Genomic DNA, 12391 nt, shown 5'->3' on the forward strand with positions numbered 1-12391 from the left:
ATTATTTTCGCAGATTATGTCCTTCCTGTGATATTTATGGGTTGAAATTTGCTTCTTCATTCATTTGGTGTCAAAAAGAAATTGAACTTCAAAAAAACATATCTGACTGAAGCAAATGCTTATTATTACGAGGGTCATTCGGAAAGTAAAGGACGTTTTTGTATAAACACTTTAATAACTGATATACAAAGGCGAAATTTGTGTTACATACTATGTGATACTTAAGTTACTTTTCGACATAGTCGCCGTGTAAATTTAAACACTTGTCATACCGTGGTACAAGTTTTTCTATGCCTTCGGCATACACAGTTGCCGCCAAACTGTTGAACCAATCACTAACAGCTTCCTTAAGTTCATCATCACTGCCGTAGTGGCTTCCACCCAAAAAGTCTTTCAACTTTGGGAATAGGTGGAAGTCACTGGGGGCTAAGTCTGGACTATAGGGTGGGTGCTCTCAAACTTCCCACTTAAACTGCTGAAGCAAGTCCCTCGTCAATGCCGCGGAGTGAGGACGGGCATTGTCGTGGAGGAGGATGACGCCGCTGGTCAGCAATCCGCGCCTTTTGTTTTGAATCGCGCGGCGAAGTCGACGTAACGTCTGACAGTAGGCAGCTGCATTTATGGTCTCACCTCTCTGCATGTAGTCAACGAGCAAAACACCCTTACGATCCCAAAAGACCGTAGCCATAACCTTTCAGGTGCTCAAAATTTGTTTGGCTTTTTTCGGCTTTTTCGGAGAATTTGAATGGTGCTATTCCATGGATTGGCGCTTTGTTTCTGGAGTGATGTGCAAAATCCACGTCTCATCTCCAGTAACAATACGATGTAAAAGTTCATCGCCATCCTTATGGTAACGGCTGAGAAAAGTCAATGCGGCTCCCATTCGCTTGGTTTTGTGTTCCTCCGATAACGTCGAGGCACCCACCTTGCACTATTTTTTTTTGTAACCAAGTTCACCACTGACAATTTCGTACAACACAGTTCTTGAAATTTCAGGAAAGAATTCGTGCAGCCCATCAATAGTGAATCGCCTATCCTCTTGAACTTTCCGCTCAATTCTTCCTTTGAGTTCGTCAGTCACAACAGAAGCCCGGCCCGAGCGTTCCTCATCGTGCACATTCGTCCGTCTGTCATTAAACATAATGCACCACTTACGAACTGATGCTTCATTCATTACATTTCCATACACCTCAGTGATTTGTCTATAAATTTCTATCGGACGTACTTTTCTTGCATTCAAAAATCTTATCACACTACGAACCTCACACTTGGCGGGATCAGTAATTGTATCGCACATTTTACAGTCGCACAGCGAAGCAATGACGGATCGTAGCGGGTCGCAGCTGGTGCCAGACTGAGGCTAAAGCATGCCCAGGTCAATAACCCAGCGGCAGCGGGGGTGGGGGAACACGCGCACGCGCTAGCGCAAAACGTTCTTTACTTTCCGAATGACCCTCGTACTATAAGATAAATATGTTTGATGAAGGCAATGAATGATATATTGCCGAAACTATAACCACCTTTCATATTAATAAGTGTTTCCTTTGGACAAATTTTATTTTTATTTAATTACAAGGGATGATAAAAACAACGGTGGGGGGGGGGGGCGTTACAAAGCGTATTATGGCTTATTTGTGAGATATAGCTGGAAGATCAACACACCTGGTGATAAGAGGACACTCGTCAATATTCCTCGATGTAATCACAGTGTTTGTTTGAGGTTGGTTTAAAGGGACAAATTTTGCCGATAGATGTCACTAAAGTCTTCCTATTTCTCTCATGTATTTTTTACCTTTCACGAAAATTCACGATTTCGCTGACAAATTTACAATCTTTCTTACAAATTTCAGCCTAGAGACTTGAAATTTTTAGAGAAGGAACTTCATAACCTAACGAAGGCAACAATCTGTGCCGTTGTTTTTTTCTTTATTTTATTTAGAATTTTCTTCATTGTTGAAATGGATATCCAAACCTTTAACAATATAACTGTTCCAACAATGAGGAAAATTCTAAATAAAAAATCGGCACGGATTGTTGTCTTCGATAGGTTATGAAGTTCCTTCCCTAAAAATTTCAAGTCTCTAGGCTGAAATTTGTAAGAGAGATTGTAAATTTTCGTGAAAGGTAACAAATACATGAGAGAGATACGAAGACTGTATTGACATCTATTGGCAAAACTTGTCCCTTTAAACCAACCTTAACAGATTATCAGAACGGCAGATAAAGTTTTGTATACCATTTGCATAGAAATCCGCGTCAGGTTCTCGTAGCCACCGTGAGACAACGGTTTTAACATAATCACATGTCAGATAATGGTGGCCAGCCATTTTTGCTTTAGAACAAGGAAAGGATGACAGTCACTGGAGTTAGGTCAGGGCTGTGGAAGTTGTACTCTTGTCGTACCGAGCCTAACATCAGTGGTTGAAATATTGGGTTTACCACTGTGTACAGGGTTGTCGCACAACACCACTTCCCTACATGTTGCTTTGAAATTTAGCTCCCCTATACACCTCTACAATCTGCCTATGAATTTCAGCAAGCTTAGTGCTTTTGTCTCACAGGAACCGTACCACTAACGTCACTTCTACTTTTGACTAATTTTCCAGACAAGTCATCATTTTTAATGTGCGCTTCTCGGGTATACTTGATCCGAATCCGAAACCTTCAAACCTACACCAAGACTGACATATTATATTTTAAATCTAGTAATCCTTTTAGACTCTTGCTTTTTTGAAGGAAAATTTTGACTTTCAGTTAAGTAGCTACTGCTTCCAAGTATCATGGCTGTTACGTCATTCTCTTCAGAATGAAACTAGCCTTTTAAATGATCTCGTGCGCATGTATGCATGATGTACGAGAAGGGAAATTTCTCTCCAAATAATCTCTTTATTGAAATCCAGTGCTCTTTGGAGCGGCCTCGTCTACAGATACCCTAACATAATATACTTTGAAAAGTACTACGGTCTATACGTAATGCTTGTACCAAGTTTCGTTGCAAGTCTACAATAGCTACGAGGGAAAAATATTTCTCAGTCCTGCTTGACAATATCAAATTACATATGTAAACAGGGGAAAAAGTAGGGTGTATATACGAGGGGGAGTCAAATGAAAACCATAATTTGTTTTAAAAATATTATTTATTGGTCACACAGGGTACAGAAGTAAATCACTTTTCAACATAGTCCCCTCCTCGTTCAATGCAAGTCCGCCAGCGCTTCGGAAGAGCCTGAATACCTGCAGAAAAAAAGTATTTTGGGCGACGGCGCAACCACTCGTGCACCGCGTTATGACGTGCCGATCCACGACTCATGTGTACACATGCTGCAATTTCGTCTATTGTCACACGGCGGTTTTCCAAAACGATGGCTTCAACGGCTGCAATGGTCTCTGGAGTCACTACGCGCCGAGCCTGGCCGGGGCATGGAGCATCGGCCACAGACGTAACACCATTTGCAAATTTCCGGCATCATTCATAGATTTGTGGCTGACAAACACGCATCTCCATACTGAATCTTCATTCGCCTAAAAATGTCAATCGGTTTCACACCTTCACTTCGCAAAAACCGAATCACAGAACGCTGCTCCTCGCTGGTGCATGTGGCTAGTGGGGCTGCCATTTTGGAACTGTTGTTGCGCCGGTGTTTGTGCATCTGCCGGGTGCTGCCACCTAGGAGACATCCGGCATACTATCGTAAACAGGCAGCTCACTGGCGCCATATGCGGATTTTTATTTCTACTTTTATGGTTTTCAGTTGACTTACCCTCGTAAAATAGTTTCCAAACACAGCATTATTCATTCGAGTATCATGGTCAACACGTAATTGCCTTCAGAATGAGACAAGGTTTTACATAGATATTGAAATATATATATATATTTTAAATTTGGCACCACAATGTATCATGGGCAATACAGTCCTTAGGTTGCCTAATTCTGAATTTAACAAGTGTGAACACGTCTTAAGAGGTAGTGTATAAGTAGTAAAGCTAAACGGAGCAGTGTGTGGTGATCGTTTGCGCAACTTCAGAGACCGCACAACGGGTAAACACCAAACTCATGTGTAAATTGGGGAAAATGTGATTCAGGGAGTTTGATAGCCTTAAAAACAGTTTAGCACCAACGAATGTTTAGCTCTTCACAAACCTAAAAATGAGTCTTCTTCGTTTGCCAACGTAGAAAAGATCAAAAGTAACATGACGGCTGAACTTCTGAAGATAACAGAAGAGACTTTTAGTCAGTGTTTCCACTAATCGCATGAGCGATGGAACAAGTATGTGTTTGTTTGTTTGTCGAAGGTGCCAACTTTGAAGGCGATTAAGTAGATTTTATTTATTTATTTAATAAATAAATAAATAAATAAAATTTAGATGGGTAGTTATATTGTGTAATAAAGAGCTGCAACAAAATTTCGGAAAGTTGATCAAATTTTGTTATGTAAATTGATTCGTATTTTTTTTTTTTTTTTTTAATTGTTATCAATGAGAAAGTATATTGTTATTATATCACAAATCAGTGGTGTTTCATAATGAAAATGTGTAACGCAATATAGAAGACGTGCTACCGACTTTCAATCGAAGTGGCATTGCGGTAAGGTAGAAGAATGTATAGACGAAATCTCTATAATCTCCGGGGGAATTTCTTTCTGTGAAATTACCTTCACGTGGCACGAATACGTGCACATTTTACTTTTAATTTCGGCTTTAATTTGAGTACTGAGTTTCTCCTTTATTCTTTCAAAACCTAAAGAATTATTCCGTGTAGACTTGAAACATTGTGTTTCAAGTACAAAAACGTGGTAAATTAACTGGTAATTGTTCATCTGATTGAAAACGAAATTATTCGTGTTAAATATTTGTCGTTTTTTTCTGTGAAGTTTTCCAAAGTAGTGTGTGCTGCTAAAGAAATATCTTGTGACTACATATAATCAAGTATTGAAAATAACACACACACAAAAATTAGTTTCAATTCAAAATATATCTGAATAATGCTATTTCATTTTTTTAAAAATTGAGTATCTTTGGAAATGTTTTATGATTTTTTCAAAACGTATTTTACATTGATAACTAATAACTTGAGAAGTATTTATTATTTCAAAGTATGTTACAAGTGCTAGTTTATTTTAGTAGTAAAATTTTGACAGTATTCTGTTTGTTTAAACTGTTTAGAACTACATGTGAAAAAAAAGAGAGAGAGAGATGATAGTGTGTACTTTTTGACAAACTTTAGGGAATTTAATTTGTGTAAATTGTCAGTGAAACTTTACGGGATTAAGTTTAGAGTTGCCTCTCCGTTTCTTTTATAAAAATTATGAAATTTTACAGAAGAAATGAGGTAAAAAAATGATGATTTTGAATTCTTATGTGATGTTTAGATGTGTAAGTTGGGCAGCAAAGTTATGTTTAATACGGAAAAAGATATGTAGAAGTGGGTACTATTTGCAAGACGCGGAAGGTTTCGATGATTCAGCAGCGTGATAGTCATATAGGATGGCGAATCGGTGCGTTAAATCGGATATTTCCAATTGAGTTTTACAGCATTATATAAGAATAATAAAGAGAATCTATTAAATTTTTATGAGAAGCGGTTCCAGTCACTGTTCTAGTCTAACATAAAGTCTTATCGGGTAACCTAAACTAACCAAACCTAACCTAACCTAGCCTAGCCTAACAATTTTTCATGTTTTGCTGCTTTTTTGTAGGTTTGAAACGGGAGGGGTATGTCTAAACTTAAGCTAGTTTCTGTGTAAAAGAGGACGATAAATCCAATTGAAAAAAGAAATATATAATTACTTCGTTACAGAGAAATGTGTATAGTTTTCATTATAAAGGTAGTTTAGAGCAGTTTAGTTGTAAGTATAATACTCAGCACAAGAACTTTAACTTTTGATTTCTTATACTCAATTTTGTGTTGAAAACTACTGTCTGTGAAAGTGAAATAAAAAGTTCGTTACTGAATTCTCTATGTATCTTTGTGTGTCTGTCTGTTACTTGTGAATTTTTCAATTTTGAGCATTTGATACAACATAAAAAGCTATCTAATAGGAGTAATGAATTGTTTTGCGCCACTCTTACCATTCCCGATATATTGTCCAAAAAAATTCAGCTTGCGGAAGATATAAGGAGGCATATTTCGGAAACCGTAAGTCATAGAGAGATGATATTTTGTGATTTTTTTCAATTTTGAGCCCATATCGTAGAACGTTTTAAGAGAACTCTTAAACAAAATATGTGAAAACAATTTAGTACTCAAGGAAATTATAAATGGATAGATATATTACAAGAATTCTTTAATGAGTACAATAATAAAATACATGGAACAATTGGTGTAAAGCCTGTAGAAGTTAATAAGAAAAACTAATTCTTATAAAAGTTTGTTCTGTCAATGGTCTTGGAGGATTCTCAATTGGTTAAATGATGCTTATGAACTCTTAGTGCTGTATGAAAATAATAATTTCATTTCCATTCAATTTTGTTATTAACGAAAAGTAATAGATTTTTTTTTTTTTTTTTAATTTATCGTCCCACAATTATGCATTGAGGGTAAGGGAAATGGCTATAAGATGACTGATAATGATAGAATGACGAAAGTAGGAGGAAACGGGGATAAGTGCAAGAAAATCCACACACATTGCGTTTGTCCATCACAAAACCCACTCAGTGGGAGCTTGAATCGAATCAGGTACTCCACGTGATAGAGGATACAACACAGCACCCATATATTTCGTAGTATTATTTCTTCTATAATGTAAAATTATTGACTTTTAAATGTATATTATTTGCAGCATAGTTAATATGTGTTAAATTCATTATTTGTCTGTAAAATACCTACAGGATGTTACCTGGGAATTGATTCCTGACTAAGATAAGAAAGAGAAATCATATCAATTTATGAGGTAAAGCGCTTGGTTTCAGAGCTAGGGCCGTTTAAAAGCGTGGAAAAGATACATTGCAACATGTATTATTTTGAACATTTAAAACCTGGCGATCTATATCAGCGTGCAGGAAGTCTCACATACGGCATCTCTTCCCCCCCCCCCCCCCACACACACACACAAAAAAAAAGAGATTATTTCAGTAATGTCCAATGGGTGTGCAAGGGTTTCCCTACAGAGTATAATTCCTGGACATCATGGTCCCAATAGAATTGTCGGATATGCTCTTACATAGAGGTGGGTCAAAAATGGGGAAAAGATATGCCTTGACAGCAGTGAACATGGACTGCTGCGGCATGAAGTCGGTAGAGACCGCCAGCTGCACGGTTCTTCGTGCTCGGAATAACACGTGTTGTCACGACAGTAAAGTTCCACGGATTTTTTTTTTTTTTTTTTTCGCATGTAAGCATCAAATACATGTTTCTTGTTTCCACCCAGCTAATTTCTCCCATTTTTAAAAATCCGTATTCACATTTTGAAGTCGTAGTTAAGTTTAGAAGCTTTTAAATTTATTGAACTGGTTACTTATTAGCACATGAGTAATACTTTTAATAAATATTTTTTGTGTTCGGTGCACGGTGTAACGTGCTCCACCAAAACAAAGTTTCCTACTAAAATTTCATATTATTTACTTTATTATTATAGATTGCATATTTAATTTGAGAATTTCTTGCTCATTGCAGACATTTTATGACTAATACGGAATGGAACTCGATTACATACTGCAGTTTGATTGAGGAAGACCCTTTAGATATAATACCCAGTATGATTTGCAAGCAAGATCTGATAGAAAACAGCCTTGAGACGAGATGTATCTGCAAGGTTTGTAATGAAGTATTTTCCACACAAAGTCTCTTGGATGATCATATTAAAGAATTACATCCAACTAAGTGGTATAAGTGCTCGCTATGTCAGATGATGTTGTCCAGTGACTACCAGTTAAAAGTTCATAAAAAGAGAGCCCATAGGGGACATGATACTTCTTTACTAAAGAGTTCTGTAAGTCGAAAAAAAATTGGTTCGCCCTCTAATCTGAAGAAACACAGACAAACACGCAGTACAAATAAGCCCCACAAGTGTTATATATGTGCCAAAATTTCACGTACCTCAGAAGGTCTAGAAAGACACTTGAAGTTTCACTCGAAGAAACCATTTATGTGCCCAGTATGTAGAAGATTCTTTGTTACCGAAGAAGAGTTGAACAGTCACGCGGAGAATCACAGTACAGTTGATCGTAGTATATGTTCGAAGTGTGGATGGAAATTTCCTACTGAAGAAGTACGCACTGCACATGAACAAATTCATTCAGGGGCTGAACCGTGGAAGTGTGTTGTGTGTAATAAAGTTTTGTCACGGCAGGATAAACTAAAGCATCACATGAGACGTCATCTAGAAAGACCTTTTTCCTGTTCTGTTTGTCGGAGAACATTTATATCTGAAGACCTTCTAAAGAAACATACTCGAAAACACAGTAAATCCAAGCCGTTAGAATGCCTTAAGTGTGGCTGGCAATGTTTAACAGAATTTGGTCTTAATACCCATTCAAAATTCCACAGCGGCCAGCATCCGTGGAGATGTTTCATATGCCGTAAAATTTTATCTCGTGCTGATGGTTTACGAAGGCATTTAAAACTACACGTTAGAAGTCAACGACAGAGTAACGGTGACAGAGTTTCAAATTCATCTGAGTTTCGTATAAGTACTGGAGAGAAAATATATGTATGTAGTGTTTGCGAAAAAGTTTTCAGCAGACAGAAGTCGTTCGCACGACATGTAAAGATGCATACTGGAGATAAACCATACGTTTGTACTGTGTGTCCCATGCGTTTTTATCGAAAAGACAGTCTGCAGAAACACTTTCGAGTACATTCTAAGCGAGGAAACGTGAAAATATTATAACCGTTTGCTTTGACAATGAAGAGTTGTAATATATGTCAGTCGTGACATCAGAGGAACATCCTTTGAAATAGTGTTCTTTGCTATAGTTGTCTATAAGTAAATACGTATTTACAATTTTGTTGCTTTTGTACGAGCTTTTTTTGTTAGTATTTAAAAAAATGCCATAGTGTTTAGTTAGCTGATTTCAATTTTCACCATGCATTTCAGACAACTTTTTCTTGATGAGAAAGACAAAAAAAGAAACTGTGGGTAGGACAGTAAAGAGGAGGATTACGCGAAACTCATTTATTCATGTATTGGATATGAATAGTCACAATTACCCGTGTTTATTTATTCATGTACTGGGTATGAATAGGAGCTCCTTCATGGCTAAGCTGTTTGCGTATGCGCCTTTGGCGTGGGAAACTTGGGTTCGTTTCCCGGCGGGAGCTCATGTACTTCGGATTCCACGTTAAATAGTAGGTCCCGTCTGACATAGCCTCGCTGCTAAATGGAACGTTAAATTGAAAATCAACTCGACTGGGTATGAATAGTCACAATTACCCGTGTGACTCCATTAACGAACTCGACCGAGGTAATCGCTGTAGCTGTCTATTGAAAGAAAAAATCAAAAATTTGTTTTCGTTCAAGATTTAGCGTGTAGATGAACGAACGGACGTAACGTATTAACAGTAAAATCTTGTAAGTCCTACTGCGTTATTCTAATAAAATAAGTGAAAAGATTAAGGAAAAAGCAACAGAGTCGTCGTCGTGGATTTTTTTTTTCATAAAACAAAATGATAAACTTACAAATGGACTAGTTTGAAAACTAGGGTTTCCAACTTTGAAGAATAAAATTACCGACATCCCCTCAAAATTCCCTGAGATTTGAGATTGAAACAAAAACAAATTGAATGAGAAGACGGAGTATGCGTTGGTTTCAATCAGGGCGCTTTAAACCGCCGTGTATCAATATACCAAGTAATGTATGGGCTAGTGAAATAAAGGACCATTATTGTACTCGTAACCACGTAGGCGTTGGAAAGAGGAAGTGTCGGCTCCGGGTCAACATTAATGGACAAAACAATAGTTGAGGCCCCTTTCAGGAATGCTTTTTTTTTTATTATTATATATATATAAAGGAAAGTTCCCTCATACTTTATAATAATATATATAAAGTTATTATTATATATATATATTCAGCAGCTAGGGACGTAAAGCTAAACAATGCAACAAACATTATACTAAAGAAGTATCTAAGAGTTATTTGCCAACAATCGATGGACAATTTAAATTTAACGCTATATTTATGCCGCATAATTATAACAAATTATACACTTTTGTCTCTAGGTTGAAAACAATGTTTCACAATAAAATCTAATTGTTATCAAATTTCTTTGTTAATTAAATGAAAAAAAAAAAAAACTCGTAGATTTAAGAAAAATATCGCTTAATGTATAATACAACGGAAATTTGTATTTGTAAATTCACTGTCAAAGAATTTCGATGTTCAATATTTTATTTTGGATTACAGATTTCAAAATATCAGTCATAAAGGGGCTGGTAAAAAATTTGTACTGGTTACCGGCTTTAATCAAAATAACAGCAATATTTCCTGCCAGTCCGGTGAAATGCCGGCCAGTTGGCAACCCTGTTTAAAACTAAATTTTGTTGCCTTGTTTCGAGCGTGTTATTAGGATCACGCTTGAGGGCTTTGTAATGTCAGAATGTGCAACGGTAACGGTTTACTCCACACGGTAACTTGAACGAAAGCATTCTATGTTTTTGCAATGAATAAAGAAAACTCAGCGAAATAGCACTCAAGGTTGCATGTCTGAAAAGGCTTTTACACTTTTTCGACCGAGTGTCCCACCGGGAATCGAACCCGGGACCGCTCGCACCAGAGCCTTAGCGACTGTGCTACGCTGGGCCACTTAGGTTAAAAGATAAAATATATTTTAAGGTTGAAAGTGATTTTGCAATTAATTTTTTAAAACCACCAATATTGGTGGGGTTAAAAGCTCATACTTGTGGTGTGAAAGTGTATATAAAGCGTAAAGTATTATTTTGATTTAAACTGATGTCAAATATGTACTTCCCAGAGATTAATAATTTTTTTTTGTTAAACCTTTAAAAATATTGATGATGTTAAAAGCACGTATGATGATTGGTCAATATTTATAATTAGGTTCAAGGCTTGAAAACATGGAATCTTGAAGTAGTGAAAATGTCAGACTTTCAAAAATGGAATATCGTCATAAAGTACCTACATCTGAAGAGAATGAAAGCCAAGAAGATCTATGAAGAGATGACAGCTGTTTGCGGTAACATGTGCTCAAACTTAAGCACTATTAAAACCAAGAAATGTGGATGCTCGAGTTTGGAAGAGGAACCAAGAAATGACAGATCTTGTTCAGCGATTTATGGGATTGCAACCCTAACCTATCGGCATAATGTGACTGTACATATTGTAAAAGTCTGTTGGAAAAAAAAAAACTGTGATGCTCGGAAGGTGAAGCGTCGTAGCATTCCATCAAATATGTTTACCTCTTAGTGGACAATGCTTCCGTCAACAAAGCCCAGGAAACCATTATACATTTGTCACAAATTTAAGATAGTATAATGTATCATAAGTTCGTGATTTTTGGAACACCCTATACAAGTTTCACTCCAAGATGTATTTAGTTTAAAATGAGCAAACAGTATTTAAGTAAATTCTACCTTTTGCTATGAATTACCTTATAAAATTTATATTTTCTTAATTGTAGTATACCAGTTAATGTCTTATAACATTTACATGTATTATTATTAATATTCTAGTTTTTTGTGTATTTCACCAGAAATATTAGGATATTGTTTTAAATAAAAGTATATTCTGTAATTTTTCTATCGTTTCTATGCTGTTTATGTGAGAATATTGACATATGAAGTCTTCTTAAGAAAACTCAAAATTTACGTTTCGAAAAAACTCAAAATTTACGTTTCGAAATTTCTTCTAAAATTTAATTTTCTAAAAATCAGCCATGGTATCTTCCTGGACAAGCTTCTTTGTTTCGGTAAAATTACTCTGGTTGAGAGATAAAAATCGCAGTTAAGTCGAGATTGTCCGGATTTTATCACTAGATCGGAATCCTTTCATCTCATGAGATTTAGGAGCATCTTCTCATTGTGACGAGAGGCCGCGGTGGCTCAGTGGTAGAGCGTTCACTTCTGGTGCATGGGGTCCTTGGTTCGATCCCAGCTCGCGCCAAGTGAACTCTGTGGTGGACAAACACCATGTGGGTGGGTTTCCTCGAGATTCTTTCGTTTTCCCCACTCTTCATTCCACCATATCATTCATTTCTCATCATCACCGTCCCCTTGAGCCTAACCGGCATAACCATCAGACGGGTGAGTGCTTATTTGCATCTATGGACCCCATGCAGGAATTAACACAGAGAAAAATAATGAGGACTGGTTGAGTTTTCAGTCCTTATCAGTCCAATAGACGTTAGATCACGGTGATGCCATAATATAATAATTACACTTTTTTCGTGTCACAATTTGGTGGAAATTGATTGCTGGCAATATCATGCACATAGCCA

The 12391-nt window shown here is 36.8% G+C and overlaps 1 protein-coding gene across 5 annotated transcripts in view; it reads left to right on the forward strand.

Annotated features, from left to right (window-relative positions):
• Positions 1–11688, forward strand: part of LOC145682426 (uncharacterized) — a 31304-nt gene extending 19616 nt beyond the window's left edge. For 2 of the 5 annotated variants that reach the window (XM_081754058.1, XM_081754059.1), the window contains exon 4: positions 7613–10661. In XM_081754058.1, the coding sequence (XP_081610184.1) occupies positions 7613–8828 (1216 nt within the window). In that variant the 3' untranslated portion in view covers positions 8829–10661. Of the gene's footprint in view, positions 1–5696; positions 6081–7612; positions 10662–10995 lie in introns of those variants that run through there. The other 3 variants (XM_081754061.1, XM_081754063.1, XM_081754062.1) reach the window with 3 other exon arrangements.
• Positions 11689–12391: the final 703 nt, after the last annotated feature.

The sequence above is a fragment of the Thermobia domestica genome, chromosome 3 (assembly GCF_964235325.1).
Source record: "Thermobia domestica chromosome 3, izTheDome1.hap1.1, whole genome shotgun sequence".
Lineage (NCBI taxonomy): Eukaryota > Metazoa > Arthropoda > Insecta > Zygentoma > Lepismatidae > Thermobia > Thermobia domestica.